The sequence below is a fragment of the Dermacentor albipictus genome, chromosome 3 (genome assembly GCF_038994185.2).
Source record: "Dermacentor albipictus isolate Rhodes 1998 colony chromosome 3, USDA_Dalb.pri_finalv2, whole genome shotgun sequence".
Classification (NCBI taxonomy): Eukaryota; Metazoa; Arthropoda; class Arachnida; order Ixodida; family Ixodidae; genus Dermacentor; species Dermacentor albipictus.
The window spans coordinates 40,919,142-40,940,230 of NC_091823.1; the positions used below are offsets into that span (position 1 = coordinate 40,919,142).

The 21,089-nt window shown below is 42.4% G+C and overlaps 1 protein-coding gene across 18 annotated transcripts in view; it reads right to left on the reverse strand.

Moving 5' to 3' along the window:
• The window catches only part of ATP8A (ATPase phospholipid transporting 8A1), a 134,575-nt gene that overhangs the window by 72,945 nt on the left and 40,541 nt on the right, over positions 1 to 21,089 (reverse strand). For 10 of the 18 annotated variants that reach the window (XM_065432725.2, XM_065432717.2, XM_065432707.2 and 7 more), the window contains exons 1-2: positions 11,191 to 11,413; positions 7,611 to 7,719 (exon numbers count right to left, since the gene is read on the reverse strand). In XM_065432725.2, the coding sequence (XP_065288797.1) occupies positions 7,611 to 7,719; positions 11,191 to 11,398 (317 nt within the window). In that variant the 5' untranslated portion in view covers positions 11,399 to 11,413. Of the gene's footprint in view, positions 1 to 7,610; positions 7,720 to 11,190; positions 11,414 to 17,138; positions 17,201 to 17,737; positions 17,890 to 18,806; positions 19,320 to 21,089 lie in introns of those variants that run through there. The other 8 variants (XM_065432715.2, XM_065432711.2, XM_065432712.2 and 5 more) reach the window with 5 other exon arrangements.

The following is a 21,089-nucleotide window of genomic DNA, read 5'->3' on the forward strand; positions in this document are numbered from 1 at the left end:
AAGGATGTGTCACACTCTATCAGCTGTCACTGCCATGGCGCTAACAGTTTCGCTGGAGTCATAAGACAATGTTCAAGCACCGGAACACCCATTTCTTCACTGAGGTTCCTTGCGTGCAAAGAGAATGGTCTTCTAGCTGCAGGTCGGTTATTGAAGAGTATGGCATCGGTCATATCGTTTATGCATGAATAAGAGGGGTGTTCGCGGTTAGAATTTACTCTGAGAAAATATGTAAAAGTGCTATATGATCTCTGAAAATGGAGTGACCATACATTTGCTTCTGCATAAAGGCTTTGTACGGGGCTTGTCCTGAAGGCTCCAGTCGCGAGGCGGATTCCTAGATGATGAACAGGATCCAACATCTTTAAAGCACTTGTTGTAGCGGACTGATGTATTATAGCGGCATAGTCAAGACGTGAGCCGATAAGACACCTATAAAAGTTCAAAAGACATTTCCTGTCACTGCCCCATGTTGTACTTGATAGAAGCTTCAATAAGTTCATTGTTTTGAGGCATTTAGCCTTCAAGTATTTAATATGCGGGATGGATGTCAGTTTCGAATCCAGCATGATGCCGAGAAACTTGTGCTCGGCGCTTACAGGTAATCTGCTACCAGAAAGCTTAACAGCAGGACGTGGTACTATTCCTCTCTGTGGGCGTGGACATGGTACTTTTCTGTGGGCTCAACCTGAAACCATTTTCATCAGCCCATTTTGCCACTTTATTTAAGGCATGCTGGACGTGTCGTTCGCAGATAGTTAAGTTGCATGATTTAAAACTATGCTGAACGTCATCTACATATACAGAGTATGAGATCGTTCGTGGGATAGCCATGCCCAAAGAATTCATTTTCACAATAAAGAGTGTGCAGCTTAGCACACCACCTTCTGGAACACCAGTTTCCTGGGTGAAAGACCTTGACAAGGCATGGCCCACCCTAACACGAAATGTGCGGTTAGAAGGGTAACTTTCAATGATACTTAACATACTCCCGCGGATACCCATAGCGGAAAGGTCTCGAATAATACTGAAGTGCTATGTGGTGTCATATGCTTTCTCCAAATCAAGAAATACGGAGAGAAAAAACTGTTTGTGTATGAAGGCATCCCTTATATTTGCCTCAATGCGGACAAGGTGGTCTGCGGTCGACCTGCCTTCTCTGTAACCACACTGGTAAGGATCTAGTAGTCTATTGCTCTCAAGGATATAGATTAGGTGCCGGTTTATCATCTTTTCTAAAAGCTTGCAGAAACAGCTTGTCAAAGCGATAGGCCTGTAACTACTAGGTAAGGACGGGTCCTTACCCTGTTTGAGTATTGGTATTATTACAGCTTCTTTCCAAGAAGATGGAATATACCCAGCGGCCCACATGACATTAAAAAGTGAGAGGAGTGTTTTCTGTGTTTCAGGATGCAGGTATTTGATCATTTCATAAATGATACGGTCACCACCTGGTGCTGAGCTGTTGCAACTAGCAAGAGAAGTTTTGAGCTCAGCTAAACTGAACGGGCGGTTGTAATCTTCATTTTGGGCACATTTTCAATCAAGGCGCTGTCGCTCTGCGCATTCTTTGAACTTCAGGAATGACTGTGAGTAATGCGATGCACTGGAGATATACTGAAAGTGTTCCCCCAGACAGTCTGCCTGGTCTTCCAGGCCATCTCCATGGGTACTTAATAAGGGCAGGGGGTTCGTCTCTCGGCCTTTTAGTTTATTCACCCTATTCCACACTTTTGCCTCGTCTTTGTAAGCATTTATTCTAGATATGTACCGCTCCTAGCTCTCTCTCTTCGCACGTCGACGTATTCTCCTGCCTTGAGATTTGACTTGTTTGAAATTAATAAGGTTTTCAGCTGTTGGAGAATTACAAAGCAATCCCCAAGCTTTGTTTTGATTTTTGCGCGCATTTCGACATTCGTCAATCCACCATGGGATGCGACGGTTCTTTGCCAGTCCGTTAAATTGTTTAATGCATTTTGTTGCAGCGTCAATAATAAAACCAGTTATGTATGCCACAGCATCGTCTATATTAAAATCAGAAATGTCGTCCCATCCTAAACACCTGATTTCTCGAAACAGTTCCCAGTTTGCTGATTCGAGGTTCTATCGAGGGAAATGCGGCGAGCATGCATCTGGTTTGGTTAGGTTTAATGTAATTGGGAAGTGGTCACTCCCATAGGGGTTCTTCAGAACAGACCACTCCATGTAAGGAAATAGTGAACTCGAAACGATGCTCAAGTCTATGGCCGAGTATGTGTTATGTGTAACATTGTAATACGTTGGTTCTTTTTTGTTCAATAAACATGCACCTGAAGGAAAAAGAAAATTTTCTATCAGGCGCCCGCGCGCATCGGAACACGAGTCACCCCACAGGAGGCTATGTGCGTTTAAATCACCAACGACTATGTATGATGGAGGAAGTTCACCGATAAGGCTTTGAAACTTTGCTTTAGAAAATTGACAGGAGGGGGAGACGTATATCGAACTAACTGTGATTAACTTACCAAACAGCACAGCTTGGACTTCAACTGCCTCAAAAAGAGTTCGGAGTTTGATTTGCTGACATGCAACGCCCTTATCGACTATTACGGCTACACCGCCTGAGGAGGGGAGTGCATCTTCGCGGTCTTTGCGGAAAGTGGCATATTGCCTTAGAAAGTTGGTCTGTGTTACTTTTAAGTGTGTTTCTTGGACACACAGCACCTTTGGAGTGAATTTGCGAAGAAGTTCTTTAACGTCATCAAGATTGTGAAGAAGTCCTCTCACGTTCCATTGTATTATTTGGGTATCCATAACAGGAACGAGATTAGTGCTGTGTGTCTAGAAAAAGAATTTAGGTTACAGGACCCTTTTCCGGTCCTGTAATGCGATGTTTCTCTTTTTTTGAGAGGTCAAGCGATTCTCGCCGCTCCTTAGGCGCTAGTGGCGCCCTTTGACTTGGTGTCATGTCCATCGCCTCCTGCAAAGCGCTGGACACCCGCTCTGGTGAGCGATTTGTTTGTTGAGAAAGCCTCTTCTCAAAGGATGAGGCCCTTGAGGCCACCAGCCCAGAGGTCGACGGCCCCTTCTCGGATGACGGAGCAGCGCTAGCCGCAACTGCCGAGGGGGCAGGTGACATCACTGCCGGCTCACTAGGTGTGGGCCAGACAGCTGCCGGAGGCCGTTGTGGCGCTGCCCCATGACGCGCCACTTTGGCAAAGCTATTCTTCGGTAAAAAGGATACGCGCCTGCGTGCCTCCTTAAACGAAATGTTCTCTTTGGTTTTGAGTGCCACTATTCCCTTTTCTTTTTTCCAATGTGGGCAGGACCGCGAGTACGCGGGGTGCTCCCCTTCACAATTTACACAGTGTGGAGTGTTCTGGCATGACTCGGACGGATGTTCATGGTCGCTACATTTGGCACAGGTTAGTCGGCCACGGCAGTTCAGGGAACTGTGGCCAAACCTTTGACACTTAAAACATCGGAGGGGATTTGGGATATACGGCCTCACCCTGATGTTCACATAGCCTGCCTCGATTGTTTCGGGCAGGACACTTGAACCAAATGTAAGAATAAGATGCTTAGTCTGAATTTTTTTACCATCGCGCCTCATTTTGATTCGTTTTACACTGATCACATTCTGGTCACTCCAGCCTTCAAGTAGTTCAGTCTCTGCCAGATCAATCAAGTCACTATCTGATACAACACCACGGCTGGTGTTCATGGTGCGATGCGGTGTCACATTCACTGGAACGTCCCCAAAAGAGACAAGATTCAGCAGCTTTTCAAACTGATTTTTATCTCGGAGTTCCAAAAGGATCTCCACTTGCAAGTTTGGTTACTTTAAAGCTTTGGCCAAGAATATCGGTTATTGATTTAGACACTAGAAAAGGAGAGATCATTCTCGCTGACTTTGCGGTTTTCTCCGAGTGGATGACATTAAATTTGGGACAGTTTTCATTATGACAACCATAGAACTTAAATACTTCTTCGGTGCGCCCTCGCTTATGAGGGCGATCAGGAAGGGGTGGAAAAGAACTTGCCATAGATATGTGCGGAAATTCGGCAGCACCGCCAGCCATCCACCATAGAGCCCAACAAGGGGACGCTGCAAGACGGTGAGAAGGCACGGCCTGCATGCGCCAGCTGTACGACACTACTATAACCAAATCTGTTATAACCAAGGTTGGCTATACCACACAAGGTTAACCCTTGCTACCTGGGAAAAGTGGAAATAAAAAGGAAGCTAGGAGGAGACAGGAAAGACCGAAAGCAAGAGAAAGACGAAGATTAGAGAGGAGGATAGGAAAAGGCAACTACCGATTTCCCCGGGTGGGTCAGTCCGGGGGTGCCGTCTACGTGAAGCAGAGGCCAAAGAGGTGTGTTGCCTCCGCCGGGGGGCCTTAAAGGTCTGAACACCCGGTATCGGCTAAACCCCCAGGATCCCCCTTTCCCCGGACACGGCTAAGCCGCGCACGGCTACACGCGGGAGGGTCCAACCCTCACGTGCTCGGGTACGTAGTGTCGCAATGCACCAAACGCCTGCTGACGCAGACGCCCCTGCGGGGAAAACGAGGTTTTATAGCAGAGAGAAAAAAGTTGGAAAGCTTGAGTCTATTACATGTGCCTGCAGATGCCTTCCAGCACACTCCTCTGGGTGCCACCATGTTTGATCACATGACAGGGCATAACATCGTATGGCTCAGCAAGCCACTATTTATGCTGCTGTCATCGACAATGACTGGGTGAAAAGCACAAAGCTTAGACCAAAGCTTCTTAGGACGCATAAATGTTGCATATCTATCCTTCTGACCGCATTACGTATCATGCAAATGACACAAGCATAACCATAAGAAGCGTATAACGAAAGGCAGAGCTAAAACCTGTATTCTAAGACATAGCAGTGCATACTTTTTGCACCTGAATCAAACCAGGATGAGTGTCTTTTGCTCTTTGTTTTTCTTGTTTCACCAATCACTTTGAAGTGACAGCATGTCATGTTTTTAAACTGACAATGAAAATTTATTTTTCACGAACATCAGAAAATATGCATACAAAGAATATTTGGACTGACAGCCTCAAATGGCTAGTGGCTGGTCCAGTGCAATATACAACAAATAGGCACAGGTCAGCTAGAGGATAAAAAAGCATGCAAAAAATACTAAGAAACATATACATTCACACACGCATGCACGCAAACACACACACATACACATATACACATATACATATATAAGTACACCTATAATACGTAAAGAACATATAGTGAGCATAAATCTCAGCCATGTCTGTCAACAGACTCGCAAGTTCACAGGTCTTGCATAGACCGAAAAAATGACTTACATGCTAGGCCAAAATTACTAGCAGTTTTTATTTCAAGGGGGATCCTGTTCCAAATTTCAGTTCCATTAAATTCTAATAATCTTTCACCATAAACATTAAGACATTTGGGCAGGTTGAAGTTACTGTTTGAAGCATGACGCGTATTGCATATAGAAATGGAAAAAAAGATCAACAGGAAGAGGCGAGTTTCTATTAGTTATATCATTGACTGAAACAGCAATCTTTTAGTCGCGCAACGTGGGTGTTCAGCAATGTTTTTCAGTGTGATGAAATATGATTACAGTGGAATCTCGATAAACAGAAATTGCTTAAATGGAACTGCCTCTTAAACGGAATACCATCCTCATGGTTGGTTGGTTTTGTATTCATACAATTGTATTCAGCTTTGTCTCTCAGTGAACGGAACTCCTGATAAACGGAACCAATTTCTCTGGTCCCTTGAGGTTCCGTTCAAAGAGAGTCCACGGTGCTTATTGCCCACCTAATTGCTCAAGAGTGTTGTGGTATATTGGTATTGGTATTGTAGTCCAGTTGTGGTATATTTATTTTTGCCATGCTCAAGATTTCGAACATAAACGTTTTGGAAGTTTTGTAGCAGCTTGTAGAAAAGATGTGCCATATTGCTCATTACTCATTTACGTTTGGCTTGTGACGAAACATTCAGCTTTGAGCATTCATATGTAACCGATGTAAATAATCCATTAGTTAGCATACTAACTAATGGGTGCACTCATTTCTAATACATGAGCAGCTCAGTTTCTGTGAATGTGACTCTAGGCGTGTTCGAGTTAATGGAGGTAAACAATAGTGACTGCACCGCCACCCCTTCTTCCTTTAAAAACAAAGTAAAGAAGAAGACAAAGAAATTACAAGTATGAACAAGTGCCCATTAATTCTGCCAAGCTATTCAGCCACTATATTTTCCCTGGAACTTTGCCTCTGATAAAAAAATAATTGCAAAATACTTTCACTGCAGCAAAGCCTTTGTTTGAGGTATATGGTGGTTTGGCATTATATTCCAGAGTTGTGACACAAAGAAACAAGGACAAAGAACGCACAATACGAAAGAAGCTACAGTCAAGCAGAGTTAGCAAAATGTTAGTCGTGATTAGACGCAAATAGCGCATCTTCTTTCTATGCTTCTCCGTTGTCCTCACAAAACACTGCAAGCTGATCAGATTTTAATACAAAGATGCGCATATGAATGCCACAAGTCAGTCAACTAATCAGGAAGCAGCCTTATTCAAATATGTACATACAGAACATTTAGCAGATTATGTTTAGCATATTTATGCATGTTGAACTCATTTAGGACTATACTAAGGATTAAAACAAGCAGGGCTGTTACCTGCAGTGTTCTCTGTGTGCTGCACCTTTCTCCACTGCACTTTATTGCTCTGCACTAACACCCTTATCCTGTACATGTGTTTCATTTGCCCATGGTCATATGATAGAGCCCCATTCTAATAGCAAAATAGTTCTCAATTATAACTGATTTGCCAGATGGACAACTCCTCTGAACAATGGTCATATGGGATTGGTAGTCTCTCAGTGCACAAATTAAAGCACAGTGCACTTTGGTTTGAAGCAGAAAACAACATGACTAAAATTATGGATTCAACATCCCAAAGCAGTGTAGAGGCTATGGGAGACAGAACAGCTATGATTTCAGAGTTCATTTCAAGTTCCTGGGGTTCTCTAAGGTCCACCTGTTTTCCACTGGTTGATTTGGAGCAGCCATCAAAATCCTGGAGCGAACACTCGGATTTCATCAATCTAAATCTGCCATTGGAGAGCAAAAATGCTCCACAGGGGATCATACCGGAAGTCGTTGCCCACACGTCACACAAAAACATGTTCTGAAAATTGTGCCTGACTTACGTTCTGTACGTATCCATGGCAACCAAAGTTGCGGATTACAGCTCATCACCAGAACCGGCACAATCCGATTTTAGATGGTGGCAGAAGTAATGTATGCTAAGGACCAGCAGAAAAAGCAAATCCATTCCAGATCGACAAGTAAAAAGCATAAGTGCAGGAGCATTTACGCATTCAACATCTAGTGTAACACGGCAGAACAAGTAGGGTTTCAAACCACCACTGAGGTACCATGACAGGTCTTGAGGCAAGAAATTACTGGGTGCACCGAAAGTGCCATCTCGTTTCGAGTGAGTGGACTAACCGGTAAAAAGTGTCTATACAGTACTTCATGCAACACGGGTAACAAAGGTAAAGATAATCCAGAAAAGTCTGAGCAGTAATATGGCTGCTGTGCTACAAGTACTCACGAGATGGCATTGGAGCAGAACTTCTGCTTCTGCGGTCTGTTGATGTGTATTGTGCGATGTTCACCCGACTCATGGTGGTCACTCGCTCCTGATGCCTTGTCATCCTCTTCTGCTGGTCACAGGGCAAAAGTGCAGAAATTCATGTCACACAGTCACAAATTCACAAAACATGCACCATAGTTCATTTGTTTTACTGACTATGCTAAGCAGTCTATCACCTGCAATGTGTATACCACTCTTTTTCAAGTAATACCAGAATGTATCACGATTATGACAATCTGCGTGTTCCAGTACATTTTACCCAATCGTATCTCTGGTGACATATATCCGTGGAATGCTCGACTGCACCGAGCTAATTTCACTCGATTCAGAATCTACGCTACTCTATTCTGCACAGTTTGACCAGCAACCAAAACTACACATGAGGCATCATGAAAACTTAGAAGAAGCACTTGGGAGAAATATTAAGTTAAAATAAATTAATAGATCACGATTCTTAAGCACCAGAAAGATGAGCCATGTTGTATGCAAAGGCTTGGTATGCAAATATGGGTGCAGTGGTTACACTACCTTGGGTACGTGCGCCGCTTCCTGCAATATTACAGATTTCATCGTCGTCAGCTAGGTGCTAGTCAATTGCTTATTAATGAAGAGTAATTACACAATATTTGCAAACAATAAATATTTTCGTCCTTATAGTGTTTGTTCTTTTTCATGCCACCAAAAAGGCCTCAAGCAGAAGAAAAATGCAGCGAAGTATGCGACATCACGAAGATGTTACCAGTGCCGCAGCTGCAGGAGAAGTTTGATCCTCATCCTAACCTGGTATCATAACGAATCTTGTTCTGCAGGTGAAGTGCAAACAAAGTTTTGGAAGAGTAATCTACCAACTTAAACTGAATGAATGATTCCCTTTGGCATCTCCTTACCACTAACAAGAGCAAATGCACATTTTAATTGTACTGCATATTTCGTGTACACTGCATGAAACAATTTCAAGGTGGACTGTTTAGAATAAGGCCAGAGGAAGTGTTGACAGTCTACACAGCTTTCACAGTCTACATAAAAGAAACTGCTGCATACCGCAGGAGAACGAGTCACTCGGTTCCATGGTTGATGATTACAAGTTCCTAAAACCAGGCTTTATCAGTGTAAAGACAATGTCTACCGTCTTGGCATAAAATGTGTTGTTTAAAAAACAATAGGGAAACTTAGAGAGGAAGCTGAAGTGATTAGAAGGCATATTTGTATTGTCGACCGAATACTATTCTACCTCCTGGTTGGCTCTACAGTGTGTACCTATTTACAATTAGTTGCATGCACTAGAAGCACCACAGTACTAGAACAGTAAGAAATACTGTTCTCTCGAGTGGTACTACTGAAAATGCAGGCCCATGGCATGGGTGTAATGCTTCTTCACAGCTGCCCAACTCTCCTGAGCTGAATAAATACTACCACCACAATTCCAATAGTGGTGTGAAAGCTACCCTCAGCTTAGTTTCATCAAGCCCAATGCATGTATGTATCTCTGTTCACAACCTCATTTCAGCATGGAGCAATAACATTTAGAGCATGACATTAGCTGATCAATCTGAATTTGAATTACCAAAAAATAGTGACTTCAAATGTCAAACAGTATGTTATGCACAATTTCTAAGAGGCTGAAGATGAAGATAAAATACGGGCAAAAGGACTTTTTATTTTTTCTTAACCCCTTAAAGGGGCCCTGAAAAACTTTTTGAACATAGTAAGAAAGCATTGCTGATCTGTAATACATAGAGGCTGCAGTGAACATGCGAGCCAACTATTACTGCACTGCATGCAGCAGGAGATTCACAATCTTGTGTAAAACACAGCGAAAATTGCTTGCCCTTGCTTCCACAATGCCGTCACATCGAAAGCGGCTGGCTGACAAACACTGTTGGCTGATTTTGTGATCGCAAGAGCATTCTCAGCAACACATAATTGCTTATTTTGAGTTAAATAAATGAAAAATACATATGTCTGCAATCTCAAAAAGACCGCAAAATCATTCCAGTTTTACACTGCGCATAGCAGCGTCAGCTGCGTGTGACCTTCGAGACAGCAGCAGCGTGCTGTGTAGCATAGTCTACTGCAGCCGCTATGATGAGCCCTTTCGCCACTATGACATTCAAGTTTTGGCCAGAGCTATGCTCTCTTGGCTTCACTGCTGTGTAGCTTTCAGCGCACTAATGGAAATGGAAAGTGAGAGAAAGCCACGTATCAGTGAGATAACTTAGAGTTGAAGGATTTGAAAATTTTCTACGGCATGAGATTCAGGAGAAAACCTCCTTTAATAGCGATACCATTCTATGATTAGAAAGTTTTCAGGGCCCCTTTAAGGGCTCTTGATGAGATGCCCCAAGCGACTGCTACAATTTGGCTTATATTGAGCTCACCTCGTCATGGGTACTTCGCCATTTTCAGAGTAGCTCATGAAGGAAAGAGGCTGTCAAATGGTGTTTTTTCTTTCACAACATATGTGGCATTAGCAGTTCTATTGGGAGTGCTTTCATTAAGATTTCTGGCACCAGAGGTTACTTAGAGATTCCAACATGTAAGTGTGTCATCTGCTACCTGGAAAGGGACAGCAATGGGAGGAACACTCACAAAGAAACTAGGCTCTGGTGCAGCTTTACGATAAAGTCCAATGTGGAGTGCCATGCTTCAATTGCTCTCATAACACTTGTTATCCTCAGAAATTCGCATAATATCAGTGGAAGTACCCTACAATCCAAACAATCTTCTCCACAAAGGTCGAAGATTTAAGTGGGCAGTTGATAATAGTAAATAAACAATTGTTCTTTAAAACAATTGTTTTAAATGGACCTGTAACTCTTATTGAACATGGTAAACAAATCATAGTGGGCGCAAGACAATGCTGCCATGAACATTCGAGCTAAATATTATTCACTTCCGTGCAGTATGGAATGTACCATGTCAATCTAAACATCACTGAGGCTTTCCTGTGACTTCATCAAACCTTCACCATATACACTGCACATCACGTAATGGCACCCTTACATGACTCTTTGCTGAATTTCTTAAAACGTCACAGTTATTCATTACCGTATCGAAAGCCAGAAAAGCATCCACAATTCTAGCGATGCTCACAGTCACATGTTAAAAAATGACAAAATTACGCTGCATCTATAGTTGTGACATAAGAATTATGTTTTGCACTTCCAGTAGTCGACGGCCGTTGTCTGCTGAAATTGTGCCATAACCTCTGCAGCATAAGACTGTTTCATTGCTGATCTTTTGCTGACCTCTACATGCTGAGCATTTGCGTGCTGCACTGCGTCCTTGTATTTGAGCATAGACTTTGTGCACTTATGGAATCACGTAAGAAAAACTGTGAACGCTTGTTCTTTTACTTCTGTCATTCTAAGATGTGCAGTGCGACTGCTGTGTGTGTGTCATGTTGGCAGTTCTTGATGTTGTGCGGAACGAGAGCCACAAGCCGAGTTTCTCTGAAGGAACACGAAACTGCGACATCACTGCGCAGATGCTGGCTGCAAGGATGACGACAGTGATAGAGATGCACTGCACCAATTACCCCTCGATGCACAGATTCGGCAAGTCTGCTTTGAGTGCAGCGAACTTCCAGCGTTCCAGCAGCGTCGCCACCTCTTCTTGCCCTGCGGCAGTGGTGGCTGGGCAGCATCACTTCTTCGCGTTTCTTTGCACAGTGGTGTGTCGGCGTTTGTGTCGAGGCTCTTCTCAGCTGCCAAGCGCCTTAGCCGTCGTCGCAAACCGGAGTCCATGATCACATGGACTAGTACTCCAGGCACGCATGGCACACTACGCAAGTCGGCAACACAGAATAGCCTATGCTTTGTTTCTTTAAACATGTTTGAATGCCACAGATAGAACGATAGCAAGTAGTGTATGCCACAACCGTAAATAGTGGCAACAGGGGGTTTCGTGTGAAGATCCAAATTGAATATTAAAATGCATGCCACGATGATATGCACTGGGCAAAGTGTTCCGTCCCGCTCCACCATGGACTCCGTAGTGCAAGTATTTCAGGAGTACTGCGGAGATGAAAGATGAACTTTGATTGCCAATAACCCTGCTGCTACTGGATGCATTCAACGACTTTTCAATGTCAAATATTACTAATATAGTGCTCTCTAATGACGAAAACATTTTATGACTTTGTAAAAAGGTGTTGCAGGACCCCTTAAAACACGTTTCTGAAGCATTTCAATTCGTGAAAAATTTCGAGCAAAATTAGTACGGCTTAAAAAAAAATAATAATAATAATAACCTTTAAAGGGGCTCTGAAACACTTTTCTAACTAATCATAAAATGGCCTCACTGTTAAAGGATGTCATCTCAAAAACCTCATGCCATAAAATGTTTTCAAATATTTCAACTATAAGTGGAGCTATACGCTGATACCGAGCTTTCTCCCTCTTTTTGCCTCCACTAGCACACTGGAAGCTACACAGTGAAGAAGCCAAGAGGGCAAAGTCCTGGCCAAAAGCCGAGTGTCATGGTGGCAGAAGGGCTCGTTGCAACACCCCATGGCGGCGTCGGTGGAATGCATAACGCAGCGCGCCTCTGCCATCTCTGAGGCAACTGACACGGCTATGCGCAAAGAAAAAATAATTTTTCTGTCTATTTGAGACTGCAGACATATATATTTTTTATTTATTTAACTCACAATGAGCAATTACGTATTACTGAGAATGCTCTCTCAATCACAAGATCAGCCAATGGCGTTGGCGGACTAGCTGCTTTCGATGGTGCAGCATGATGGCATTGCGAAAGCAAGCAATATTTCGCAGTTTTTGACACGAGATAGTGATTACCCTGCTGCATGCGGTGCAGTATTATTCGGATCACCTGTCGACAGATCGGCAACGTTTTGTTACTATGATGACAAAGTGTTTCAGGGCCCCTAGTGGTTAAGTGTGTGCAACACACATTTTTGCAATTTCGTTGTTCCCTTTATTGTAAAGAAAGAAGTGAGAGGTTGTGAAAATTTTTGTCTATGTGACAATTAAAAACAAAAAGCAAATGAATGAAAGAATAAGCAAAAAGTAAATAAATGAATGGAAAGCTAAAATTAAATAGAAAACATGCACAAATGCATGTTTAAGCATCACTTTAGGTCCAAGGAGCTAAAGTGATTTTTCCTTAATAGCTTCATACGTCTCAAGTTTTTTTCGTTAAAAAGTACATTTGCTTTTCTTTTTTTCCAATGAATTCTTGCACATTATACCCAGATTCGCAAAGTATATTACATGCGCAGTTTACCTCTTATATTCACTCAGAACGTAAACAAAAGGCATCTGCATTGGAAAAGATACTCAGCGCATGTGCAAAGTTTGAGTATAATTATCTGAACAGACGATAGCAAAATGAATTGAAAGCATCAAATAATATGTTTGAGTACACAAAATGAAATGCATGACGATAACTGAGTTGACAAGTGCGCCTCGTCTCCGATAAGCAATGCAGAAGCTGTGACCAGAATGAGTACAGTTCGTCATTGGCAATACTGGCACAAACTGCCAAGAGTGCAGCTCATGTTTTAGTAGTTTTAAAGGTATAACGAATAGAGCAACATCATACCTCGCATAAGTGTTGTACTAAATGCTGCAAGCTCCATTGAGAGAACAAAGCTACATTATTAAAGGTAAAAGACGTTTTCTCCTGTGATACATCACTCTTTACTCATGAAAGAGGTTATCAGGATAGTGGATTACATTTGGCTAGATGCGACTCCTTTCTGGAGCCAGTAGACAGACAGCATATGCATGACCCTTGTTTCATGTATAAACACTCCAATAACCACAGTAAGACCATACATTATGCCATAACCAAATATTTGAATACTGAATTTAATATGTTGCTATAATAACCGATGTAAGGCGTTATATTTGGTCATACCTAACCCTGTAATGCCTAACGTATCACTTACACCATGCTGAGTTTGATATCTCATCTGTTTTAATCCTTTAACCCCCAAGCTCGTGCAGGACTTGTCCTGCCAATTTGAACCAATATTGCCAAGGGCAAGTCCTACTAATCCACGCTGCCATTTCCAATGCATAAAGGGTCGTGAACAAGGCACGTGTGTCTGCTCATCCCTCAGCCTACTAAGGAGTTTGGGCACTCATGCATATTATTGCGTAGCGTACTTTTGTTTTGCTCACAAGCACTGAGGGATTACTAGTGACGACTTTTTTGCATTGTGAGGAAAATAGTCCTTCTCAAAACATAAAGAGTTATTCAATGTTTTCATTGAGTACAAGAAATAGGGCATATATTTAAGATATTTTTCAATGAGCATGACACATACAAAAGAAATTGTTAGTTTCCAGGAAAATGTTTCTGAAACATCATGGTATAGCCTAGAGTAGCACTTATGACATGCTGGAATGAGTTTTCAAAAGTGGATATGTTCAGCAATTTATTTACTAATTAATTGATTACAGTGATTTAGCTTAATAGAACAATATTTCATTGTTTTCTTTTACAAATGTGCTCTTCTTCATGACAAGGAATAAAGATCAACTTCTAATTTTCTGGACATTACAGGGTTAAATATTTGAATATCCAATGAATACTTAAACTCAAAACAAATATAGTACTTTATTCAAAATCACTAATATTCAAACAACTCTAGCTCCTCATTAGCAGATGAATGAAGGGGCAGTGAATGGATTTGCATTTTCTTTGGCAGCACATAATGACAACTAAATATCCACCCAACTATAAGACGAGGTCTTTCCATCAATGTTCCGAGTAATATTTCAATTTATATGCGTACACAACCTATATTTGCATGTTATACACAAAACTATCACTCGGGAAATCATGCTATGTCTCAGAGCAACAGTAAAATGTCAACATAATTCTTCGCTCACTGGTGCATTACATACTCTAATAGCATCAGGTGAAAAGAAAGTTACATCAGAAACAAATTACATCTTGTTGCAAAATTTGAGCAAGTAGGTTTTACTATGTACACAGCACAACCTTCTATGGCTTCCTCTATAGCCCACTACCAAACGTGCCTGGGTAAGTACTATTAATCATTACAGAATTGTAGAATATCAACGACTCGAATAGTGTCGTCCTAATTTGGTTTTGTATAACGTTATGAATTAAATGATGGTGCTTGCTTAAGAATCATACCATCCAGACATTGCCCATAACACTTATAAAGGTGTAAAAAAAATGTGGTGTGAATCACTGTGAAGCTTTGTTTTTTCTTGTTTCGGAGGACCTCACTAGTCTTCAATGTCGAACTGATAGCTTGAGAAAACACAACTTGGAGCTTGTGACCATGTGGAAAATGTGGTAAAGACCACAAAGCCGCTGTACAAATGAAAAAACAACTGTAAAAAATAAAAAGAGGTTTGAGCTAGAGGCTCTTAACTTTCATCAGTTAAAAGCCTGAGCTAAGGACACAGCTTAGGCATGCCACAGGCGCAAGACACACACAGCTGTGTGATGAGCAACAAGTGCCTCACGAACGTCGCACTTGCAGCTGCGGGACATGAAGGAATCGTACAAAGGCACCAACAGCTGTCTACGACATACATAACGTACATCGTGCAACATAAATTCTGCCGCTGACACTGGACATGGGCACGCTTCCTTTGAATGGCGTGTACTTAAGAGCATTGGTGCCCTCCCTGCCTAGAGAATGGCTTTCGGCTTGCAGGCATGCGCTATGCAAAACGACTCGGATCATCATGTTTGTCAGATGCCATAATGTAGTTGTTAAAATACCATGCTTTCCAACAAGGACCAGTCAATGTGGTCCCTTTATCTAACAGATATGTTGTTCACTGTGCTTTTATGGCTAATGTTCACTGCATCACATATTGTGCAGTTGTAATGATAGTTATTATGACACTACTGATGGAATGTTCATTTATTGATGTCCCAGTGCTCATTAATGCATGCTACACAAAACAATGTAATGTATTCCGTGGTTACCATGCTAGTTGAAGTGTACAAATTTGACTTGTGAAATAACAGAGACAACAAATACAGCATCAATACAACTTTGATTTAAATGAATGATTGCTTTGAATATAGTTACATTAACCAAATTTAGAAGCTAGTAAATTAAGTTACAATGCCGTAACCTCAGCTTTTCATTAGAGAAACTGATGTTTCATAATGCAAAATGTTTAGGTTAAGAAACTATATAGTTATCAAATTAAATGGTCAGTAACAGATAAATATAGTTACACAAGAACTGCAGCACCCCCTGCCTGCTACATCAAGTACCATCAAGGACTTCAGCGTAAGCAAACGGACAGAAAATTCCACAACATTCTTCACTCCCCGAACGCTTGAATAGGTCGCACGATATCCTTGAATCTAAACAAGGTCTTACACATTTAAAAATGAGGCCACTGCATTTATGCTTCTTTAAGTGCCACATGCTGGATTCTTTTGGCCCTTTTATATATATTTGTCAACGCTCAAGGAGAGTGTCATTTAAAATGATAATTCTCATTTGTCAAACACATATGGCGACAAGTGCGGTGGCTTTACAAGGAATGTACGCTAATCCAGAAAAAGCAATTTGCCTTTGGCAAGGCACTGTAACAGTAGCACTATGCAGCCCGAACTATTCACATACAATGCACAGCATATGCAGAAGGTAGCATAACAGTAACACAGAGTGCATGAGAACATGTGAGTAGGAAGCATCAGATAACACATACAGGAGCATGTATGGGAAAGCAAGCAGACAGGTACAATGGATACACAGACGACATTGACAACATTGAGCCAATAGCCACAGATGGTTTAAATGTAAACAGTGAAATGCTGAAACACCAAACGTAACTTGACCTACCAAGCCAGTGACGAATTTGTCATTATTGTCTTGGCTTGCGTTATGTGAGCAAGGGACAACACGGTCTGTGATGCATCATGCCTGACAAAATGACAATGCTTGGGTGGAGGCATGAGGCCGAGGAGAGGAGTTCTTCTGACTCACTGGAAGGCGCCATGGTATGTGTAAAATAAACTATAATAAGATACAATAAAATAAACTCTAATAGAAATAATTTTTCATGAAGGGGCAAATTCGCATGCTTTCCAATTGCAGTTTGAACAGGTGAATGCAGGAACTAGTCTCTAGATCTTAGCTGTACAACTATTCGGAAACGGCTGACGATGAGCGGTCAACCAAATGTAGTGAAGAGATGGCAGACAAGACACTGACAGTGACAGTTCACATCACATCAGAGTACTGCCGAGCCTGTCATAACACATGTGAAATCATTGCCAACAGAAAAATGTGACAGAATCACATGAAGACAGGGCTTACGAGAGAGGCCACTTGGCATGCTTTGAAACAGACGTTTCAAGAACAAAAGTGCAAGGAGTAGCTGATCAAACACAGATGCATCTTTCAGGAAACAGCATACAGCAAGCGACACACACACACAAAAGGAATCACGAAGAAGCAGACGGAACACAAACAACTGCAGCCCACAGTGTAAGAGAGTGCTGTCTTACCAGCAGAACCGGAGGCAAAGCCTAGCATCGGAACATGCTCAGGGGCTTGCATGATGGACGGTCTTTTTTTTTACACACACACAGACAAACACCAGGAGAGACAAGAAAAGAATGATCAGTCAGTGGAATTACGCAGACTGGGTTAGTCACTCAAGATGACCGGCGACAAGCAAAGCCCTCTGTTCTTTAACAAATCAACCGATGTCATGGCACAGGAACACAGCATGCAGCTGCACTTTCAACGGCGAGGTGAGGTACAAACAAGCTGAAAGCCCTACATGAGATGAAGTCTTCCCTTAAGTGGATGGCAAGCTCTTAGCATCTTATCACTGTTGCACTTATCTCACAAGTAGCTCGATTACACTCATGAACGCTGCTGGCGACTGTTTATCAGAGGTGATAAGGAATAGAGGAACTGATCAATGGACCTGTGACCCTCGATATATGTTATGAAAAATGATGACCGGTTTTTCCGAGTTCAATACAATGTGCAAAATTGATTACGTTATGCTAAATTCACGACCGGCTTTATTAATAAAGCCGGTCGTGGCTAAATTACACACGCGATGAACACGCGATAAGACATTACATTTACTCACCAGAACTCGACATGAATAAGTCGGGATCACGTCATAAAACAGCAAGAATAATTTAGTACTCTACACAGAAAGGGCTGCACTAGAGTGGCATGGCCTATATCTTCCAAGTAAAGGCGCTGTTTCCTAGACTAGCGGCGAGCAAACAGCGAATGAAAGTCGATGCAAGCTAGGGTTGAATGCTAGGAGATAAACATACTAAACTTAGCAGACAGCTGTTCTAAGCGAAAGCAGCCGCCCTTTAGAAAACAAGGGTTGTGCAAAAAGGAAGTCTTCCATTTTGTTATATATATTTAAAACAAGAGTGTTTGTTTTAACAGGCACGTCGATAGAGCAGCGCCGCTACTCCGTGAAGGCGAGCTCAAAAAGTTTCACATTTAAAGAAGCTGACATATGCGTCATCGGCCACTTCTTGGGTATATATACTCCTTTTAAGAAGCAACGCAGGCTGTAAAATGAACGAGGTGCATTTGATTCTTCAGTATTGCTTTCTTATTTTATGTCAGCGGAAGCATCCGTGCATTTGCTGTAAAGCATTATAAGGCAGATATGCGGTGTGCATGTTCAACATTCGTGTAGCACGCCTGGAGCTCGTAATGAAGGAGTTGCGCAGCGTGAATTGCTTATATTTATTTGCGGTGTAAACTACTCTACAGTGAAGTGCCTTCTCTGTCAACCGTATGTCAGACGACGCGAAACGAAAAATCGATCGAGCCGCACTGAGCAATTAGCACTATGTAGAAACACATCGCCTCGATGCAGAGATTCAACAGGACATTAAGATTTAACCTAGTTATTGTATAAAAATTTAATGTCGACCCGAAACTAGCTACAGGTACGCTTCGGCAAACCATGGTATCATAGCGAAAATTCGAATTGCTCCCAACGGGCTAACAGCTGCTCTGCAGATTCAAAAGGGAGCGATCCGATTTTGCAACGTTCAGCGTATTTTTAGGGCTTCGAAGATTTCCCACCGAGACGAATCTACCAATACGAGCGTTGGGCTACATGCAAGAGCGAAGCAAGGGACAGGATCGAGGGGAGGTTGTGTTTAAACAGAACCACCGCCTACCTTGTGCACGACCCAAGTCGTCGTAAGCCGGACGCATTGCCGGATCGCGAAAGCCCGATCACTGCGGTCGCTCACTGCGAGCCCTTCGAGCCTTTCACAAGCGACGCCCGAACGGCGGCTGCTTTCAAGGAAGTCCGACGCGCATCTGGATTTGCTGCTGTACGTCGGCGTAGCGCGACATCGAAACAGCGACAACCATCTTCGATCGTGGTTGCTGCTCCCCAGCCGCACAAGTAGCTGGTCGTGGATGTCGTTTCGTTTCGAGCAGTTTGCCCGTGTTTTTCTTTTGCTTCTTGTATCTGGATCGCGTCCCAACTTCGCTCCTCTTATGCACTGCCAGAAAGGTGGCCGCCTTGCGCTTGCGGGAAAAGGCTGGAGCGCGATAACCCCAGCCGGCTCTCCGGCCCACTCCGCCAAAAACAAAACCCAAAACACACGAACAACCCGCAACAGGCGACGCGTGGCGCCTGCAGTCGAGGATGCGGCGTCTTTTGTAATGCTTTTCTGCACTTTTGTGTTCCGCCCCCCTCCCCCTTTTTTTTTTCTCCAGATCAACGCCTGCGTCGAGAGTAGAAAAAACGACACGAACGCCGCCTGGTTGTCTCGCCTTGGTCGTCATGACGACGGCGTTGCTTGGCTCTGCGGCAAAGCCGAACCGCGCAGACTACGCATAGAAATGAACAGGACGCGCGTGGAAACAGCGATTTCGCGAGCAAGGCCGATCAAAACTAAAAGCAGTGACGGTGTAAAAAAAAAAGAAAAAAAAACAAGAGACCTCTTAAGCAGCCGTCACAGGTATATTTCCGGTTTCTTCGTTTTTGTTTGCCTTTACGAATGCGTTATGGCTTGTCGCTATACTAAAAAGGGTGTAAAATGTTGATAAGCTCTAACTAAAATGCTGTTTTCGCATACTATAGCGCAAAGAATGAGTCAGATAATATTCTTGCATAAGTTTGTCCAGTGGGCATATAATCCGTCATAAGTCAGCTGTACGCGTGCGACGGAGCTCTGTATCAATGGCACCGCAATGCCATATCTCCTCCACAGCGCGGAAGCGGATAAGAAACAAGTTACTGGTCCAACAATGTCCAAAGAGTAATAAGAACGCTACGATATTGGAGATAGGATCAAGCGAAAGCTCTAGCTCGGGTCTTCTTCGTCTTTCCAATGCAAAATACGCTGCCGTGATTGGCCGGTACCTAGCTACTCTCAGCAGTTGTCCTTGCATACCGACGAATTTGTGAACATGGGCCCTAGTAATTGTATATAACGATTATTTACTTAATCACTCACATATTATACAAATATGTTGAAGCATCGCGTAAACTATCAAATGCACACCTGAATGTATACGTGCAGCAAACATGCATGGTGTGTTTGCTGTACATGCCCTTTTGCTTCCATCCGGTTCATAGCGTGTCTTTGCAAGTGTAAAATCAAGTTTTTTAGTTCCGCAAGATAAATAGATGGGCAAAAGTTCATGTATGTTGAATATTAAATTACAAAAAGAAAACCTTGCCAAAGCGCACGCAAAAATGTACTCAGGTCAATTTTGTAAATGTTTAATTATTGTGCAAATATTTTCACGGAGGGCGGTCTTTCACTTGCTGTTTACGAAAGTCATTTTTTTTTTTAGGGATCAGACTTTCAAGTTTATGAGGTCTGATTTCAAAAAAATTTTACGACCTTCATCAATGCCTACAAAAGCGGAGAAAAAGAAATGCATTTAAAATAGTTTCGGTTTCCAGTCACTAGAAATAGACTGCTTTCTACCTGATTCGGCAGTTCAAGAAAGTTCACTTCCGTCTTTCACGTGTATTTCAATGGAGAAAGACCAGTGAAAACCATATGAGGTCTGATTTCAAAAAAATTTTACGACCTTCATCAATGCCTACAAAAGCGGAGAAAAAAAAATGCATTTAAAATAGTTTCGGTTGCCAGTCACTAGAAATAGACTGCTTTCTACCTGATTCGGCAGTTCAAGAAAGTTCACTTCCGTCTTTCACGTGTATTTCAATCGAAAAAGACCAGTTAAAACTACGTGCGTATTTGCAATTTATTTTCGACATGGCGTCAAGCAGCGTTGATGCGCTCATTGTCGTTATTTCCACGTATATAGGAACGCTACAGTAAATTAAATTGTAAGTAACCTACGATTATGCTATAGGAAAACGGTTACTCTTGTCGTTCCCAAAATAGTTCGCCATGACGTCATTAACTTTAGCACTGTACAATCAACACTAAATCAATTGATTATCAGTATATAAGATCTACATTAACTTG